An 18281-nucleotide genomic window follows, 5' to 3' on the forward strand; every position below is an offset into this window, starting at 1 on the left:
AATTCGTAACATGTACATGGCTCTTGTGTGGTTTCTTAAATTGTTGTTGGAGAAGTCGGAGTCCCTCACTGCCCCTTCCTACATTGCAAAGGCTCAAGATGCAAGGAACATCTAAAGGAAGGAGAAGTCATTGTACTTTGTGATTTTTGCAGAGAACTACCAAGTTTGTTATCCGGGATGAGGTTCAAAGATCTCACAGGAACCAGCCATCATGTACCCTCCACCCTTCTGTACTGTTCTACAGGTTAGACCAGGGTTTCTCAAACTCTGTCCTGCGGGGGCCCCCTGGGTGCACGTTTTGTTTTTTTGCCCTAGCACTACAGAGCTGACTCAAGTAATCAAATCTTGATGATGAGTTGGTTATTTGAATCCGCTGTGTAGTGCTAGGAACCCCCCCCCCCAAAAAAAACAAAAAACTGAAATGCCCAGGGGCGGGGGGGGGGGAGGCCAGGAACGAGTTTGGGAAACCCTGGGTTAGATGACCAGATCAATGAAGATTCACTGTTTAGTTTCTGATGACCTAACTCATGATGTCAGTTTTAGTCTGCAATGCCATGACTATGAATAGATTTCCACAACGAATTTCACATGTTGTTACCATCCTTATTATAATGACAAAATGAAACATTTGTTAAAAAAAAATAGTTTTCACATATTATTTAATGCTGTTGTTCATAGGAATGATGGGTTTGGGGTGGATTTTCCCAGCAACCACTGCAACTGGTCACCAATATCATTTAGGATTTTGAAACATCACTGCAATAGAAGTTGCACTGAAGAAAGAAAATACATTTAAAAGAATGCGAGAGCCCCTCCAGGTTTTCTGTATCTGGGGAGGGGGGCTGGAACTGTCTGCTAAGTGATAATAAACTGTGGTGAGACTTCAGGAGATAATCCAGATAATAAGTGATAATAAACTGTGGTGAGACTTCAGGAGATAATCCAGATATTAGTGTGTTGGAATGGACTTTTGAATCTGCTTTGTCCTTGTCAGAGAGAAGGAGGAGCATTCAAGACGCTATTGGATGACGAACTGTGGGGTATATAAACCAATGTACATTGTATTATGACCAGCGCTCTCGAGAATAAATGCTATTGGCTAATTTTGGTAGACTGGTCCTTGTCTATTTGATGCAAATAAGGATCTTACAAATTCTTAGAAACAGACAGAGTGATTTATTGAATTGGTTAATGAACACATTTTGGAATTGTTAAATTCCTTTAACAGGGTTCTTCACTCATTTTGCACCTAACTGCAGGAGCAGCACCATCTAGTGGTCAGTCCCGTATATATATATATTTATATATATATTTACAACTTTTTTTTCACATACATTTTTAATTTTCCAAAAACTCATCTTCAGAACACTCCTGCAATCCGTTTCACCAATTTATATTTATATAAAAAAGTATTATTTACCTCAGATCTGTGATCCTCCGAGAGGCTAGCCAGAAATTAGCCAGAAGCTAGCCGGGAGCTAGCCAGAAGCTGGTCCAGAAGCTACTCTGAAGCTGGTTCAGGGGCTAGTTCAGAAGCTAGTTAGCTTATTTACTGGCTAATCGTTGGTACTCAGCTGACCACGGTTTGTGGTCATCGGCTGTCCTTTGGCTCGAGATTCTATCGCCAGTTTTGTACGGCGCGGTGCAGCGCAGCGCGGCTCGGATCGGAACATATCGGACCAATTTTTCTCTCCATGTCCCTGGATTTCGGCCGCTGGCTCTGGACGTTCATGCCTGGATCTCGCAGCTAGCTAGCTGCTATCCGTGTGACTATCGGCTTTCGTCGATTCCGGAGCTAACATCAATTGTTCCGGAGCTAGCCAGCTGAAGAGTTCCATCAATCACTCCTGGGCTGCAGTCACCTATCCGGACCCGTTTTGCTGCCTACGCGGAGCCCCACCGCGCCTTCACGGCTAGACTGCCGACGTTGTCTGCCCGAGGGAACTGTCCGGCTGGCTCCTCCGGCGCAACGTTGCCTGGGCGCCCATCTGCGGCCTGCTAGCCGTTGGCTATCTTATCGGCTGCTATCTGAATAGACAATCGGACAATTTTTATTTTATTTTATTTATTTATTTATTTTTCTTCTTGGGCCTCTATAACTATATCTATTGTTTTTATTTTTGTTGTTGTTGTGTGATTTGGATTCATCCCCTCTACCACACGGAAACCCACTAATCTACTGACGGAACGCAAGAGTTGGCTAATAACAGACCAGATCTTATGCTAGCTTGCTCCTATGCTAGCTTGCTACCGATTTAGCTGTCTAAATCGCCGTGACCCCCAACCAACCTCTCCACTCACTGGACCCTTTTGATCACTCGATTGAGCATGCCTCTCCTTCATGTCAATATGCCTTGTCCATTGCTGTTCTGGTTAGTGTTTATTGGCTTATTTCACTGTAGAGCCTCTAGTCCTGCTCATTATACCTTATCCAACCTATTAGTTCCACCACCCACACATGCAATGATATCTCCTGGTTTCAATGATGTTTCTAGAGACAATATCTCTCTCTTCATCACTCAATACCTAGGTTTACCTCCACTGTATTCACATCCTACCTTACCTTTGTCTGTACATTATACCTTGACGCTATTTTATCGCCCCCAGAAACCTCCTTTTCCTCTCTGTTCCAGACGTTCTAAACGACCAATTCTTATTGCTTTTAGCCGCACCCTTATTCTACTCCTACTCTGTTCATCTGGTGATGTAGAGGTGAATCCAGGCCCTGCAGTGCCTAGCTCCAATCCTATTCCCCAGGCACTCTCTTTTAACGACTTCTGTAACCGTAATAGCCTTGGTTTCATGCATGTTAACATTAGAAGCCTCCTCCCTAAGTTTGTTCTATTCACTGCTTTAGCACACTCTGCCAACCCGGATGTTCTAGCTGTGTCTGAATCCTGGCTTAGGAAGACCACCAAAAATTCAGACATTTTAATTCCAAACTACAACATTTTCAGACAAGATAGAACTGCCAAAGGGGGCGGTGTTGCAATCTACTGCAAAGATAGCCTGCAGAGTTCTGTCCTACTATCCAGGTCTGTACCCAAACAATTTGAACTTCTACTTTTAAAAATCCACCTCTCTAAAAACAAGTCTCTCACCGTTGCCGCCTGCTATAGACCACCCTCTGCCCCCAGCTGTGCTCTGGACACCATATGTGAACTGATTGCCCCGCATCTATCTTCAGAGCTTGTGCTGCTAGGCGACCTAAATTGGAACATGCTTAACGCCCCAGCCATCCTACAATCTAAACTTGATGCCCTCAACCTCACACAAATTATCAATGAACCTACCAGGTACCTCCCCAAAGCCTTAAACACGGGCACCCTCATAGATATCATCCTAACCAACTTGCCCTCTAAATACACCTCTGCTGTTTTCAACCAAGATCTCAGCGATCAACTAATTAATTGCACCCAAACTGCGCATTTCAATGTATGGGATTTATACTATATTCAATAAATACAGTATAGAACCTAAAGTCCGATTTGAACCAAACCTCTTCTTAGCAATGATTAAGACTTGAGGAAACTAAATTTTAATTTTATTTTTTTATTTTTTTTATTTCACCTTTATTTAACCAGGTAGGCAAGTTGAGAACAAGTTCTCATTTACAATTGCGACCTGGCCAAGATAAAGCAAAGCAGTTCGACACATACAACGACACAGAGTTACACATGGAGTAAAACAAACATACAGTCAATAATACAGTATAAACAAGTCTATATACAACGTGAGCAAATGAGGTGAGATAAGGGAGGTAAAGGCAAAAAAAAGCCATGGTGGCAAAGTAAATACAATATCGCAAGTAAAACACTGGAATGGTAGATTTGCAGTGGAAGAAAGTGCAAAGTAGAGATAGAAATACTGGGGTGCAAAGGAGCAAAATAAATAAATACAGTAGGGGAAGAGGTAGTTGTTTGGGCTAAATTATAGATGGGCTATGTACAGGTGCAGTAATCTGTTTGCTGCTCTGACAGCTGGTGCTTAAAGCTAGTGAGGGAAATAAGTGTTTCCAGTTTTAGAGATTTTTGTAGTTTGTTCCAGTCATTGGCAGCAGAGAACTGGAAGGAGAGACGGCCAAAGGAACAATTGGTTTTGGGGGTGACTAGAGAGATATACCTGCTGGAGCACGTGCTACAGGTGGGTGCTGCTATGGTGACCAGCGAGCTGAGGTAAGAGGGGACTTTACCTAGCAGGGTCTTGTAGATGACCTGGAGCCAGTGGGTTTGGCGACGAGTATGAAGCTAGGGCCAGCCAATGAGAGCGTACAGGTCGCAGTGATGGGTAGTATATGGGGCTTTGGTGACAAAACGGATGGCACTGTGATAGACTGCCTCCAATTTATTGAGTAGGGAGGCTATTTTGTAAATGACATCGCCGAAGTCGAGGATCAGTAGGATAGTCAGTTTTACAAGGGTATGTTTGGCAGGAAGAGTGAAGGATTCTTTGTTGCGAAATAGGAAGCCAATTCTAGATTTAACTTTGGATTGGAGATGTTTGATATGAGTCTGCAAGGAGAGTTAACAGTTTAACCAGACACCTAGGTATTTGTAGTTGTCCACATATTCTAAGTCAGAACCATCCAGAGGAGTGATGTTGTACGGGCGGGCAGGTGCAGGCAGCAATAGGTTGAAGAGCATGCATTTAGTTTTACTTGTATTTAAGAGCAATTGGAGAGTTCTATGGCATTGAAGCTCGTCTGGAGGGTTGTTAACACAGTGTCCAAAGAAGGGCCAGAAGGAAACAGAATGGTGTCGTCTGCGTAGAGGTGGATCAGAGACTCACCAGCAGCAAGAGTGACATCATTGATGTATACAGAGAAGAGTCAGTACAAAATTTGAACCCTGTGGCACCCCCCATAGAGACTGCCAGAGGCACGGACAACAGGCCCTCCGATTTGACACACTGAACTCTATCAGAGAAGTAGTTGGTGAACCAGGTGAGGCAATCATTTGAGAAGCCAAGGCTATCGAGTCTGCCGATGAGGATGTGGTGATTGACAGAGACGAAAGCCTTGGCCAGGTCAATGAATACAGCTGCACAGTACTGTTTCTTATCGATGGCGGTTAAGATATCGTTTAGGACCTTGAGCGTGGCTGAGGTGCACCCACGACCAGCTCTGAAACCAGATTGCATAGCAGAGAAGGTATGGTGGGATTCGAAATGGTCAGTGATCTGTTTGTTTCAAAGACCTTAGAAAGGCAGGATAGGATAGCTATAGCTCTATAGCAGTTTGGGTCAAGAGTGTCCCCCCCTTTGAAGAGGGGGAGGACCGCAGCTGCTTTCCAGTTCTTTGGGAATCTCAGACGACACAAAAGAGAGGTTGAACAGGCTAGTAATAATTTTAGAAAGAAAGGGTCCAGATTGTCTAGTCTGGTTGATTTGTAGGGGTCCAGACTTTGCAGCTCTTTCAGAACATCAGCTGACTGGATTTGGGAGAAGGAGAAATGGGGAAGGCTTCGGCGAGTTGCTGTGGGGGGTGCAGTGCTATTTACCGGGGTAGAGGTAGCCAGGTGGAAAGCATGGCCAGCCGTAGAAAAATGCATATTGAAAAAAGTATGGTGGATTTATTGGTGTTGACAGTATTTGCTATCCTCAGTGCAGTGGGCAGCTGGGAGGAGGTGTTCTTATTCTACATGGACTTTATAGTGTCACATAACTTTTTTGTAATGGGAAGGTCTCTGTCCAGAGAGAGAGAGCTGCTTCATATACATTTTACCTTTAGTGAGACTTTTCCAGAGAACTGGGGGGGATAGGAGAGGGGGGGTGAAAGCGGTCCGGTTTATTTTCGAAAGAGTCCTGTCCATGTCGGGTTATCTATTGCGTGAGGGTGAAAGAGCCATAGATTGCGCTGGGACCGTGCGCCGGGGTCAGCTGGTCACGGGCCAGGCTGTTCTACACAAGCACCTGAAGAGGGAGAGTGGGAAAGTGGCTCACATTAAAACTTAAACGACCTGTGGTGATTGTGAACTGTATTCTACTATAAACTGTCAGATATGCCTAAATATTTTTTTTTTCCTTTTTCAAACAGATAGCCCTATATGGACCAATTGGCTTTCCTACAAGCCTGCGGTCACAATTTGGTAGCCATTTCCTAAACTATCCTGGTTAAGGGTAACAGGCAGACAAAATCCATGTGCTACTCCGTCAGTCAGCGACACAACGGAAACTGTCACTCCGTCACAAACTATCTGTCCTCCTTCGGCTCGACAGCTGCGTGCTTCTCCAGACCAGTGTTGTGCTGAGATGTACTGCATGCACCTACACGCTAGAGGGCGACAAAACGCAACGTAACCCTAACCCAAACACATTAGAAGGTCTATGAAGTTTATGGTCCAATTAAAACGATTGTTTTTACTTCTTCAGTTCATTTTATTGGCGTTTGGAGGAATATGTCTCACATTATCGAGGACTGACATTACAAAAGAGAATCAATATGTACATATTGATTCATGAGTAACTAAGCAGAGAACATTAGGAAGTAGAGTGTCTTATTGATACCTAATAATGCCCGCCTTTATGGCTATAGACCAATAAGAAATGACAGTGATATCAACATACATTATGATTATTTATGACTACTTATCAATACCATATGCATTTCGCTGCAGCTAGAACGACAAACAAACAAACACTCAAACTGGACAGTTTTATCTCAATCTCTTCATTCAAAGACTCAATCATGGACACTCTTACTGGCACTTGTAGCAGCTTTGCCTGAGGAATTGTTGTCTCTAACTTCTTGCCCTTTGCTCTGCTACCATGTTGTGCTGCTACCATGTTGTGCTGCTACCATGTTGTGTTGCTACCATGTTGTGTTGTCATGTGTTGCTGCCTTGCCATGTTGTTGTCTTTAGGTCTCTCTTCATGTAGTGTTGTTTGTCTTGTCGTGATCTGTGTTTTGTCCTATATTATTATTATTATTGTGTTTTTTCATCCCAGCCTCCGTCCCTGCAGGATGTCTTTTAGAGACTGCCTTGGCACTTTGTTTTGGTACACTCAGCACAGATGACACGAGGTCCATCGAAAAGAGACACAAAGCCGCATGGCCTTAGACCTCAGTAGCTCAGTTGGTAGAGCATGGCGCTTGCAACACCAGGATAGTGGGTTTAATTCCCAGGACCGCCTTTACATAAAATGTATGCATGCATTACTGTAAGACACTTGTGCTAAACACGTCTGCTAAATGGCATTTATTATTAGAATTGACACAATAATGGAAAGTTACCAGACAGTATTATAACAGAGAATCTATTGAATATGATTAAACATCTTTCAAGACCAGAAGTCACACCGTGACACTAGAGGCTCAAAACGAGTGTGACAGAGACCAACATGATGAAACAGAGATACGAGTAGAGGGACAGAGGATGGCTGCTGCTCGCGGCGGCGGCGGCGGTGGCGGCGGTGGCGGCGGCGGCGGTGGTGGTGGTGGTGGCGGCGGCGGTGGCAACTTTAGCTGTAGTCACAGTGATGCTGTTCTTAGTGGTAGCATTGGTGACTGGTGGCTGGACAGTGGTATCCACTGTGACTCTGATGGACCTGAAACAGGTTCCCACATTCCCCGCGCCGTCCACCGCCACCAGCTCTACCTCCGGGGAACAGCAGGAGGCGCTGTAGGCTGCCAGAATCACGGTCCAATTCCCAGCGCCCTTCACCGTGGTGGTGTTGAGGGTTCCGTTGCCCTGGCGCAGAGTGACGTGCTCGATGCCCGTCCCATTGCCGTCCGTCAGGTTGGCAGAGAGCTCCCACACGGAAAGGCTGCAGTCGTCAGAACAATTAGCTGTTACGCTGACCACATCGCACACCGGACGGCTGACATCTGTCACCTGTAAGGGAGGGGAAAGAATTACATTTTTATAAGGATCCCCATTAGCTGACGCCATGACGTTAGCAAGTCTACCTGAGGTCTGACACATATCTAAAAAGACATTACAAACAATTACAACACTAACCCTGGAGGAAAGACATGAGTTTTCCTTTTAATCCTTGATGTAATTCTAGCCTGGGTACCAGTCTGTTTGTCCTATCATTCCATTCCTTGCTACTCCTTGTCATGACAAGGAGTGGAATGTTGTCACAAACAGATCTGGGACCAGGCTACTGTAATTCTACCACTACACCCAGAACAGAGAAAAAACAGAGTTACCGGTGAAACGACTGTGAGGCGCAGAACAGCATAGTTAGTGTCGGTGGCCCCGGGAGACTCAGCCTCGATAGTCAGGGTGACGTCCGTGCCCGACGCGGTGTTGGCGGGTGCCGTGAGAGTCACTGTACCATTGGCACTGACCCCGGTCACTAGCGTCAGGTCTGTAGGGGAAGAGGAGGGGAACCCCCGGTCGTTTGTGGCCCGGATGGTGAAGGATCCGCCTGTCCCGTTGGTTGTCACAGTGAACAGAACTGAAAAGGGTGTTCCAGGCTCCAGGTCACTTTCTGCCTCAGCCTGAAATCAGACAGAAAACAACAGAACGTTCTGCCTCAGCCTGAAATCAGACAGAAAACAACAGAATGTTCTGCCTACTCTAGTCATACATTTCTCTGAATATGGAGCTCTGTGTACTCACTACCCAGTATTGGTAGGCTATAAGTATCCCCAGGATACCTCCCCAAAACTAACCATCACAGGGTAAAATAAAAAAATTACCAGACCCAGCGTCACAGGGCGACATCAACAACTCTGAATCTTGACATTTGACCTTTGCACTCACCATCACCATAACAGTGGAGGCTCTGAGGCGGGTGGAGGACTGTCTCTGGAAGCTGTCTGGTAATGCCCTAGTGGTGGCGCTGTTCTCTCCTCTCAGACGCACAACAAATTCCCCCGCCGGGATTCTGTCCATGGTAACCAGGAAGTCCCCGCCGCCGACTGATTCCAAGGTTCCATTGACCTCTCCTGACCCCGAGGCCTCAACCAGCGCCACCTCTGTCAGACTCACAGAGTCACTCCCCGTCACTGACACCAGCAGGGTGGCATTACCACCTGGGGCGGAGAAATGTGGTGAGGAGGTAGCTAATGTATAAGTAGCAAATCACATTATTGCTGAGCTAGAAACTTGTAAGTAAAAAAAACAAAAAGTTAGGAGTGTTAAATCAGCATCAATGTTAGGAACCACGATGGAGGAACAGACATACATAGACAGCATTTTGGTGCCCCTGTAAACATTCACCCTGTGTCACTGTGCTCCAACTGTTAACAAACTGTTTGTTTAAATCCTGTCTCACCAGCTTGAGGACGGGACTCTAAAACAGCGAAGGCTGGATGAGGTCCCTGGGACACCTCCACAAAGTCAAACAGGAAGTCGATGGCGCTCTGACCTGGAAAGAGAAAGTCAAAGAGCTCTTTGACCTCTGAACATGGAATAAAAGCATATGCTCAAAAGTTGTCAATAAACAATCATCACACTAGAGTTGTAGGTACTCTGTAACAATGTGTTACCCACACACTTAACCTGCGAATCTAAATACCATGTAACACACTGTTCAGCACACTATTACAAATGGTTGCTAACTTGCCTAATTTCTGTGTAATATGCCCTCCAGAAAAGCCAACATCGTCACACTCACCTACGACCTTCAGTGAGTAGGGCACAGTTGACGACACACGGATTTCCCATAATCCCGCTTGGCTGTCCAGTCCCAGTGTGAGGAAGTTCCCCACGGTTTTTATGGTTGCCAGAGACCCATTTACCTCCCCACTACTCTGGGACACACCTGTGGGATGACATCACCATAATCATAGCAACAGACATGGGAATTTGTCCCAAGCTACAACATAAATGCATCCCTAATGATTTGAATAGAGAGTATGTTTATGATATTTCAAATGTAACCTTTATATCAGGGTTCTCCAACCCTGTTCCTGGAGAACTACCTCCCTGTAGGTTTAAACTCCAAACCTGTTCCTGGAGAACTACCTCCCTGTAGGTTTTAACTCCAAACCTGTTCCTGGAGAACTAACGCCTTTAGGTTTTAACTCCAAACCTGTTCCTGGAGAACTACCTCCCTGTAGGTTTAACCTCTTGAAACTCTAGGGGCAGTATTTCATTTTTGGATGAAAAACGTTACTGTTTTAAACAAGATATTTTGTCACGAAAAGATGCTTGACTATGCATATAATTGACAGCTTTGGAAAGAAAACACTCTGACGTTTCCAAATCTGCAAAGATATTATCTGTGAGTGCCACAGAACTGATGCTACAGGCGAAACCAAGATGAAATTTCAAACAGGAAATGCCCCAGATTTTGGAGGCGCTGTGTTCCAATGTCTCCTTATATGGCTGTGAATGCGCAATGAATGAGCCTACACTTTCCGTCGTTTCCCCAAGGTGTTTGCAGCATTGTGACGTATTTGTAGGCATGTCATTGGAAAATTGACCATAAGAGACTACATTTACCAGATGTCCGCCTGGTGTCCTCCGTCAAAATTGGTGCGCAATCTCCAGCTGCAGGCATTTTTCCATGTCGTTCAGAGGAGGAACCAAACTTCCACGAGTGATATATCATCGAATAGATATGTGAAAAACACCTTGAGGATTGATTCTAAACAACATTTGCCATGTTTCTGTCGATATTATGGAGTTAATTTGGAAAAAAGTTTGGCGTTATAATGACTGGATTTTCATTTTTTTTTCTTAGCCAAACGTGATGAACAAAACGGAGCGATTTCTCCTACACAAATAATCTTTTGGGAAAAACTGAACATTTGCTATCTAACTGAGAGTCTCCTCATTGAAAACATCCGAAGTTCTTCAAAGGTAAATTATTTTATTTGAATGCTTTTCTTGTTTTTGTGAAAATGTTGCCTGCTGAATGCTAGGCTTAATGCTATGCTAGCTATCAATACTCTTACACAAATGCTTGTGTAGCTATGGTTGAAAAGCATTTTTTGAAAATCTGAGATGACAGTGTTGTTAACAAAAGGCTAAGCTTGTGAGCTAATATATTTATTTCATTTCATTTGCGATTTTCATGTATAGTTAACGTTGCGTTATGGTAATGAGCTTGAGGCTATAATTACGCTCCCGGATACGGTTTTTTTTCTTAGCCAAAAGTGATGAACAAAACGGAGCGATTTCTCCTACACAAATCATCTTTTTGGAAAAACTGAACATTTGCTATCTAACTGAGAGTCTCCTCATTGAAAACATCCGAAGTTCTTCAAAGGTAAATTATTTTATTTGAATGCTTTTCTTGTTTTTGTGAAAATGTTGCCTGCTGAATGCTAGGCTTAATGCTATGCTAGCTATCAATACTCTTACACAAATGCTTGTGTAGCTATGGTTGAAAAGCATTTTTTGAAAATCTGAGATGACAGTGTTGTTAACAAAAGGCTAAGCTTGTGAGCTAATATATTTATTTAATTTCATTTGCAATTTTCATGAATAGTTAACGTTGCGTAATGGTAATGAGCTTGAGGCTATGATTACGCTGCCGGATACGGGTTTGCTCGTCGCAACAGGTTAAACTCCAAACCTGTTCCTGGAGAACTACCTCCCTGTAGGTTTTAACTCCAAACCTATTCCTGGAGAACTACCTCCCGTAGGTTTTAACTCCAAACCTGTTCCTGGAGAACTACCTCCCTGTAGGTTTTAACTCCAACCCTAATCTACTGTAGGGTTTCCCAAACTCAGTCATATGGCTCCCCCTTATTGCACGTTGTGATATTTGCCCTAGTACTACACAGCTGATTCAAATAATCAAAGCTTGAGTATGAGTTGCACATGGAGGGCCCCGGAACCTAGTTTGGGAAACCCTGGTCTAGCACACCCGAGTAGCTGTTTTTATAAGCTGAATCTGGTTTGTTACAACTGGGGTTGGAGTTAAAACCTACAGGAGGGTATCTCCCCAGGAACAGGGTTGGAGTTAAATCCTACAGAAGGGTAGCTCCCCAGGAACAGGGTTGGAGTATAAACCTAAAATAGGATGTCTCTCCAGGAAAAGGGTTGGAGAGACCTGGTTTATATACAATATCCAGGAAGTCCTATTGAAATCAGAAGACCTTTCTTTCAACAGAGACCTGACTTTGTGATGAGAGATTTTAATGTCAATGAGACTCCCCTGGTTAAATAAAAAGGATAAATGAAAAATGGTCGGAATATCTCTGGAATACCTGAGGGGCTGGTGAGCGTGAAGGAGAGGGAGCTTCCTGTGACATAAGCAGTCAGATTTCTCACAGACTCATCTACAGTGAAGGAGAAATTATCAGCCCTTCCTGTACTCCGCACAGCCTGTAGAATGGTCACCTGAAAGAAAGAAGGAGAGGAGTAGAGAGAGAGTAGAGAGGGTGGGTGGAAGAAAAATGGCAGATGCATCTTTCAGAAGCAACTCTCCCAGGGTGACATGTTGTTGCACTACAGAAGCCTCGTCTTGGAGCATGGCCATTGGGGCTAGGCTAGGTCCAACATCACACGTTTGGGACAAAGTCTTTAATAAATGAGTGCAAGCTTTTGAAAATAAATAAAATCCTTGGACCAGCACTGATCCTTTGTTTAGACTTCTTCCACATTTATGTAAAGAGTTATGGGATATTAGAACTCTCTTGTCCCAACCTTCACATTGTGGACCTAGCGTTACCCTAATGTTTACTATTGGTGTCAAGGCTACCAATGAAGAGCTGGAGGATTCCACAATGATGCTGGTGGCCTTGGGCAGTTCTGTCTTGGTGACCTGTATGGCTTGGCCACCTGAGGACTGGGCCAGCTCCCTGTAGAGCTGGGAGTCTGACACTGCCATCCGACTGTGCTGGACCTGTCCTTGGCCCTGGTCACTACCCCTCCTACGACGGAGCCCCAAAGAGCCAGTTAGGAAGAAGGTCACCTGCGCAGAGAGAGAGTGAGAGAGAGAGAGAGATATTGGGAGGATACATTGTGAATTCAATGTGTAAATTGAAGTGCAGAGAAAGGAGAGAAATCCAAGGAATTTGATGATCTTCTCTCTACGATTGTGAAAGTCAATAAATCCAAAAAGCAATTAAAAAGACAGAGGAACATTTTTATATTACCGGCTAATGTTGCTTGTTACATGGAGTATAACAAGGACTAGCTACTCACCACTGACTTAGTGCGTTCTATTAGAGCGATCACCGTGCCCATTAAATTCAAGTCTTTTGCGGGGGCATCAGTGAAAAGGAAGATCTCTGAAGAGGGGGGTGCACCAGTTAAAGCCAACTGTAGAAAGTACAGGGGATACAGTCACACTAGCACACCACTACAATGTATTGGGAATACATCCTGTGTTGAACTGGCAGCTTGAATGCAAATTCACAATTCAAATTCATACATATACAGTGGGGAGAACAAGTATTTGATACACTGCCTGTTTTGCAGGTTTTCCTACTTACAAAGCATGTAGAGGTCTGTAATTGTTATCATAGGTACACTTCAACTGTGAGAGACGGAATCTAAAAAATCCAGAAAATCACATTGTATGATTTTTAAGTAATTAATTTGCATTTTATTGCATGACATAAGTTTGAGACATCAGAAAAGCATAACTTAATATTTGATACAGAAACCTTTGTTTGCAATTACAGAGATCATACGTTTCCTGTAGTTCTTGACCAGGTTTGCACACACTGCAGCAGGGATTTTGGCCCAATTCCTCCATACAGACCTTCTCCAGAACCCTTAGGTTTCGGGGCTGTCGCTGGGCAATATGGACTTTCAGCTCCCTCCAAGGATTTTCTATTGGGTTCAGGTCTGGAGACTGGCTAGGCCACTCCAGGACCTTGAGATGCTTCTTACGGAGCCACTCCTTAGTTTCCCTTGCTGTGTGTTTCGGGTCGTTGTCATGCTGGAAGACCCAGCCACGACCCATCTTCAATGCTCTTACTGAGGGAAGGAGGTTGTTGGCCAAGATCTCGCGATACATGGCCCCGTCCATCCTCCCCTCAATACGGTGCAGTCGTCCTGTCCCCTTTGCAGAAAAGCATCCCCAAAGAATGATGTTTCCACCTCCATGCTTCACAGTTGGGATGGTGTTCTTGGGGTTGTACTCATCCTTCTTCTTCCTCCAAACACGGCGAGTGGAGTTTAGACCAAAAAGCTCTATTTTTGTCTCATCAGATCACATGACCTTCTCCCATTCCTCCTCTAGATCATCCAGATGGTCATTGGCAAACTTCAGACGGGCCTGGACATGCTCTGGCTTGAGCAAGGGGACCTTGCGCGCGCTGCAGGATTTTATTTCATGACAGCGTAGTGTGTTACTAATGGTTTTCTTTAAGACTGTGGTCCCAGCTCTCTTCAGGTCATTGACCAGGTCCTGCCGTGTAGTTCTGGGCTGATCCTTCACCTTCCTCATGATCATGTATGCCCCACGAGGTGAGATCTTACATGGAGCCCCAGACTGAGGGTGATTGACCGTCATCTTCGAACTTCTTCAATTTTCTAATAATTGCGCCAACAGTTGTTGCCTTCTCACCAAGCTGCTTGCCTATTGTCCTGTAGCCCATCCCAGCCTTGTGCAGGTCTACAATTGTATCCCTGATGTCCTTACACAGCTCTCTGGTCTTGGCCATTGTTGAGAGGTTGGAGTCTGTTTGATTGAGTGTGTGGACAGGTGTCTTTTATACAGGTAACGACTTCAAACAGGTGCAGTTAACAGGTAATGAGTGGAGAACAGGAGGGCTTCTTAAAGAAAAACTAACAGGTCTGTGAGAGCCGGAATTCTTACTGGTTGGTAGGTGATCAAATACTTATGTCATGCAATAAAATGCAAATTAATTACTTAAAAATCATACAATGTGATTTTTGTTTTACATTCCGTCTCTCACAGTTGAAGTGTACCTATGATACAAATTACAGACCTCTACATGCTTTGTAAGTAGGAAAACCTGCTAAATCAGCAGTGTATCAAATACTTGTTCTCCCCACTGTACATATATACAGTCTTATTTTGGTTGTACATGCCTCTCCAACACTACAGGTTTGTCAGTCACTGTACCTGAAGTCCTGATAGACTCATCTCTGGGAAATCCCCTCCTCCATCAGCATTCAGTGCATTGATCTGGGCCTTAAAGATGTTTGGGTCTGTGGTCCGCATCAGGGGCCCAAAGTCTTGTGGCACAAAAATAATAGGAAAGGACAAGGTCCATGTCATGTGTGTAGGATGCCGAAACGTTGGTAAATACCCATTAAATTGCTGGGAGATAATACATGGAGTGTGCGATTGTCTTTATTTTGATAGTTTATAGTGTATTCGCCGTTAGTCAGCACCTCCATACAAACTATTTTCTGGGTGTGCGTTTTTTTTATACACTCTATCCATGTCATACGTGTATAAGCCTTTTCAAACTATTTAACCTTATTTATTACTTTAACAAACTGTTACATTTGTGAACGTCTAAATCAACATTTGGCCCATTTAAGCAGCGTGCGTCCCTCCTACAGACAAGGGGAGAAGGCCTACGTGAAGGAATCCATTTTTTCCTTTTGAACATATGCGATGTGTCTGCCTCCGATGTAAAACAAATGTTTGACTTCTACACAAAATTACTTCATTACCTGTTTTAGGTTTGAGGAAGTGTGTAGGTCGTATTCTTTATCATAGAGCTATGAAAGCTATGTATTAAGATCCGCCTATTCGAGACAAAATCAGTGATTGCTTTGCCATGTCTGTGGCGTGAAGCAGTCCAGCTGGATAAATGTTTTTCGAAGGACCGCCCCTTTGACGTAACGCTGCAGTGAAGTGATATAAATGGATGTAATGATGCACCTGACCACCAGAGGGAGGCAAATACACATTTATTCAACATAGGACATTTACACGGTCCTAGGAAGGTCTGAACAGCTGTCTTCTGATTTTTAAAACGGTGGAAAATCAATAAAATAAGTCATGTAAACATTTTTTAATAAATTATTTGTGTGATGATACCGTTCGGGACTCATCCCATCTCTCACCTGGGTCATTGAAGGGGACCAAGATGTAGACTGAGGGCTCGTCTGGCGTTCCTCTCTTGCTGTCAATGATGAACGATGTCGTCTCCCTTACTGCTGCAATGTCGTCCGACATGCTGCCGGTGGTGTCGATTACAAAACACAGAACTCTAGATCCATTCTTAGAGATCCCCATCATCCTGAGAGAGTGAGAGAAAGAAGGAGAGCGACAGAGTGAGAAAAAGAAGGAGAGCGAGAAAGAGAGAGACCGAGAGGGAGAGGAAAGGAATCTCATTATGTGCAGTGCAAAGGTTGTTGCACATGTACAGCAGGGGCAGAGGCAGATAAATGGGCTTGAAGAAAAGGACTAGGGCTAGGAAGTTAGGTTCAGGATTTGTTGGTCAATGGGCCTTGGCTATCCCACGGAACATCAAATGAGGAGTTTCCAGCGGAGGGCCCATCTTGAAGGTTGCACACTTGCCACAGGAGATTTACCCGAAGGGCGTGGCACGCTGGTCACACAAGAGGAAATGCACGGATGTGGCGATCTGACCACTTGAGAGGGCAGCAACGCTCCCCATCCAACCTGACAGAGCTTGAGAGGATCTGCAGAGAAGAATGGGAGAAACTCTCCAAACACAGGTGTGCCAAGCTTGTAGCATCATACCCAGGAAGACTCGAGGCTGTAATCGCTGCCAAATAAGCTTCAACAAAGTACTGAGTAAAGGGTCTGAATACTTACGTAAATGTGATATAAAAAAAATCATGAATTTTCTAAAGTCTCTAAAAACCTGTTTTAACTTTGTAATTATGGTGTATTGTGTGTAGATTTGTGATGGGAAAAAAAAGATGTTATCAATTTTGGAATAAAGCTGTAATGTAACAAAATGTGGAAAAAGTAAATGGGTCTGAATACTTTCCAAACGCACTGTACAGATCTTAGCCGGATTCCATGACCTTTCACAACATTGCTGATATGATTAAGTACAATTCCCCACCGTAGGAAGTCCGTGTCCCCGGCAGCCCCTCTGATGTCCTCCAGCAGCTGACTGGTTGCAGCCACGGCCACCTCTGCAGCTGCAGCGTGCCAGTTGCCATGGCTCGACTCAAGTGAGTCCTTGTTGATCCCACCCGTAGGCTCCTGCCCGCTTGTCTGGTCCGATAAGCCCCCATGGCTGCACTTCCCTGCCAACCAATAGAGATTATCAGGACAATACGATGGTCACTTACAACTGCAGTTGTCTTGTATGTTATTACATTGATGTTTATTCTCAGACCGTCAGTCAGTATGCTACTACCCTGGTCCTACAGATGCCAAATCTTAATTTTATCATCTTTTTGTTGCAGGAATTTTCCATGCAAACTTGTAGAGTTTTCAAGATTTAAAAAAACTTCTAAAGTTTGTAATTTCCAATTTCCAACGTAACCCCTACAAAAAAAATATATAATTATAATCCACATAATAATGAACATTTCCTGTTTCTGCAGGATTATTTTCCTGCTGTGAGAAACCGGGTCAAATTAAGATGAGACATCATTAGGTCTATTTTGTAAGTGTTTTAGCTAACTTCTCATTTTGCTGTTGAGGAGCTGTAGTATAAAGCACATTTGACCAAAGCACATAGAGACATGAAACTAGGTTTGTATGCTATTGATATGCTACCTCCGGTCAATTCACGGTGTAAATCCTATTAAAATCAGATTAGTGACTGACTCTACCTTTTGGTTTGGTGGAAAAAAAAGGTACAAGGCCAAAATATCCCGAGGTCAGCTTCTTGTCTCTGATGATGTTTTCTAGGATGTTGTTCTGACAGTCTATACCGACACAGCTCCGACATGTGGGAGTGTCCTTATCTGGTGGATAGAGGTTTCACAATATAAACTACATCCTGGTACTTTACTACACAACACTACGTGATCTAAAATAATGTTGATGTAAAACACCATTACATCACCTCTACTAGGGCAATATGTTATGACTGCATGAGACACCATTACATCACCTCTACTAGGGCAATATGTTGTGACTGCATGAGACACCATTACAGCAATATGTTGTGACTGCATGAGACACCATTATATCACCTCTACTAGGGCAGTATGTTGTGACTGCATGAGACACCATTACATCACCTCTACTAGGGCAGTTTGTTGTGACTGCATAAGGCACCTGTCACGTTCTGACCTTAGTTATTTTATTATGTCTTTGTTTTAGTATGATCAGGGTGTGAGTTGGGTGGGTTGTCTATGTTAGTTTTTCTATGATTTGCTATTTCTGTGTTTGGCCTGATATGGTTCTCAATCAGAGGCAGCTGTCAATCGTTGTCCCTGATTGAGAACCATATTTAGGTAGCCTGTTTTCTATTGTGTTTCGTGGGTGATTTATTTTCTGTTTTCTGTTGT

General features: G+C 44.0%; 3 protein-coding genes across 3 annotated transcripts in view; all 3 read right to left on the bottom strand.

Moving 5' to 3' along the window:
* Window positions 1-6582: 6582 nt before the first annotated feature.
* LOC110534831 (von Willebrand factor A domain-containing protein 7-like) lies at window positions 6583-12795 on the bottom strand. Its single transcript, XM_036989536.1, has 7 exons — window positions 12607-12795; window positions 12113-12245; window positions 9568-9714; window positions 9226-9318; window positions 8712-8983; window positions 8153-8446; window positions 6583-7832 (listed from the first exon to the last, which is right to left on the bottom strand). Exons 1-7 carry the CDS (start codon window positions 12733-12735, stop codon window positions 7305-7307), a joined length of 1596 nt encoding a protein of 531 aa, XP_036845431.1. The 5' UTR covers window positions 12736-12795; the 3' UTR covers window positions 6583-7304.
* A 215-nt stretch (window positions 12796-13010) lies between these two features.
* On the bottom strand, window positions 13011-16059 carry LOC118936911 (von Willebrand factor A domain-containing protein 7-like). Its single transcript, XM_036934565.1, has 3 exons — window positions 15903-16059; window positions 14947-15059; window positions 13011-13169 (listed from the first exon to the last, which is right to left on the bottom strand). The coding sequence occupies exons 1-3, from the start codon at window positions 16012-16014 to the stop codon at window positions 13041-13043; spliced, it is 354 nt and encodes a 117-aa protein (XP_036790460.1). The 5' UTR covers window positions 16015-16059; the 3' UTR covers window positions 13011-13040.
* Window positions 16060-16394: 335 nt separating this feature from the next.
* Window positions 16395-18281, bottom strand: part of LOC118936905 (von Willebrand factor A domain-containing protein 7-like) — a 39563-nt gene continuing 37676 nt past the window's right edge. Inside the window, exons 5-7 of the mRNA XM_036934550.1 lie at window positions 17598-17732; window positions 16877-17063; window positions 16395-16464 (exon numbers count right to left, since the gene is read on the bottom strand). Coding sequence (XP_036790445.1) covers window positions 16395-16464; window positions 16877-17063; window positions 17598-17732 — 392 coding nt within the window. The remainder of the gene's footprint in view (window positions 16465-16876; window positions 17064-17597; window positions 17733-18281) is intronic.

This window comes from Oncorhynchus mykiss, chromosome 10 (genome assembly GCF_013265735.2).
Source record: "Oncorhynchus mykiss isolate Arlee chromosome 10, USDA_OmykA_1.1, whole genome shotgun sequence".
Taxonomy (NCBI): Eukaryota; Metazoa; Chordata; class Actinopteri; order Salmoniformes; family Salmonidae; genus Oncorhynchus; species Oncorhynchus mykiss.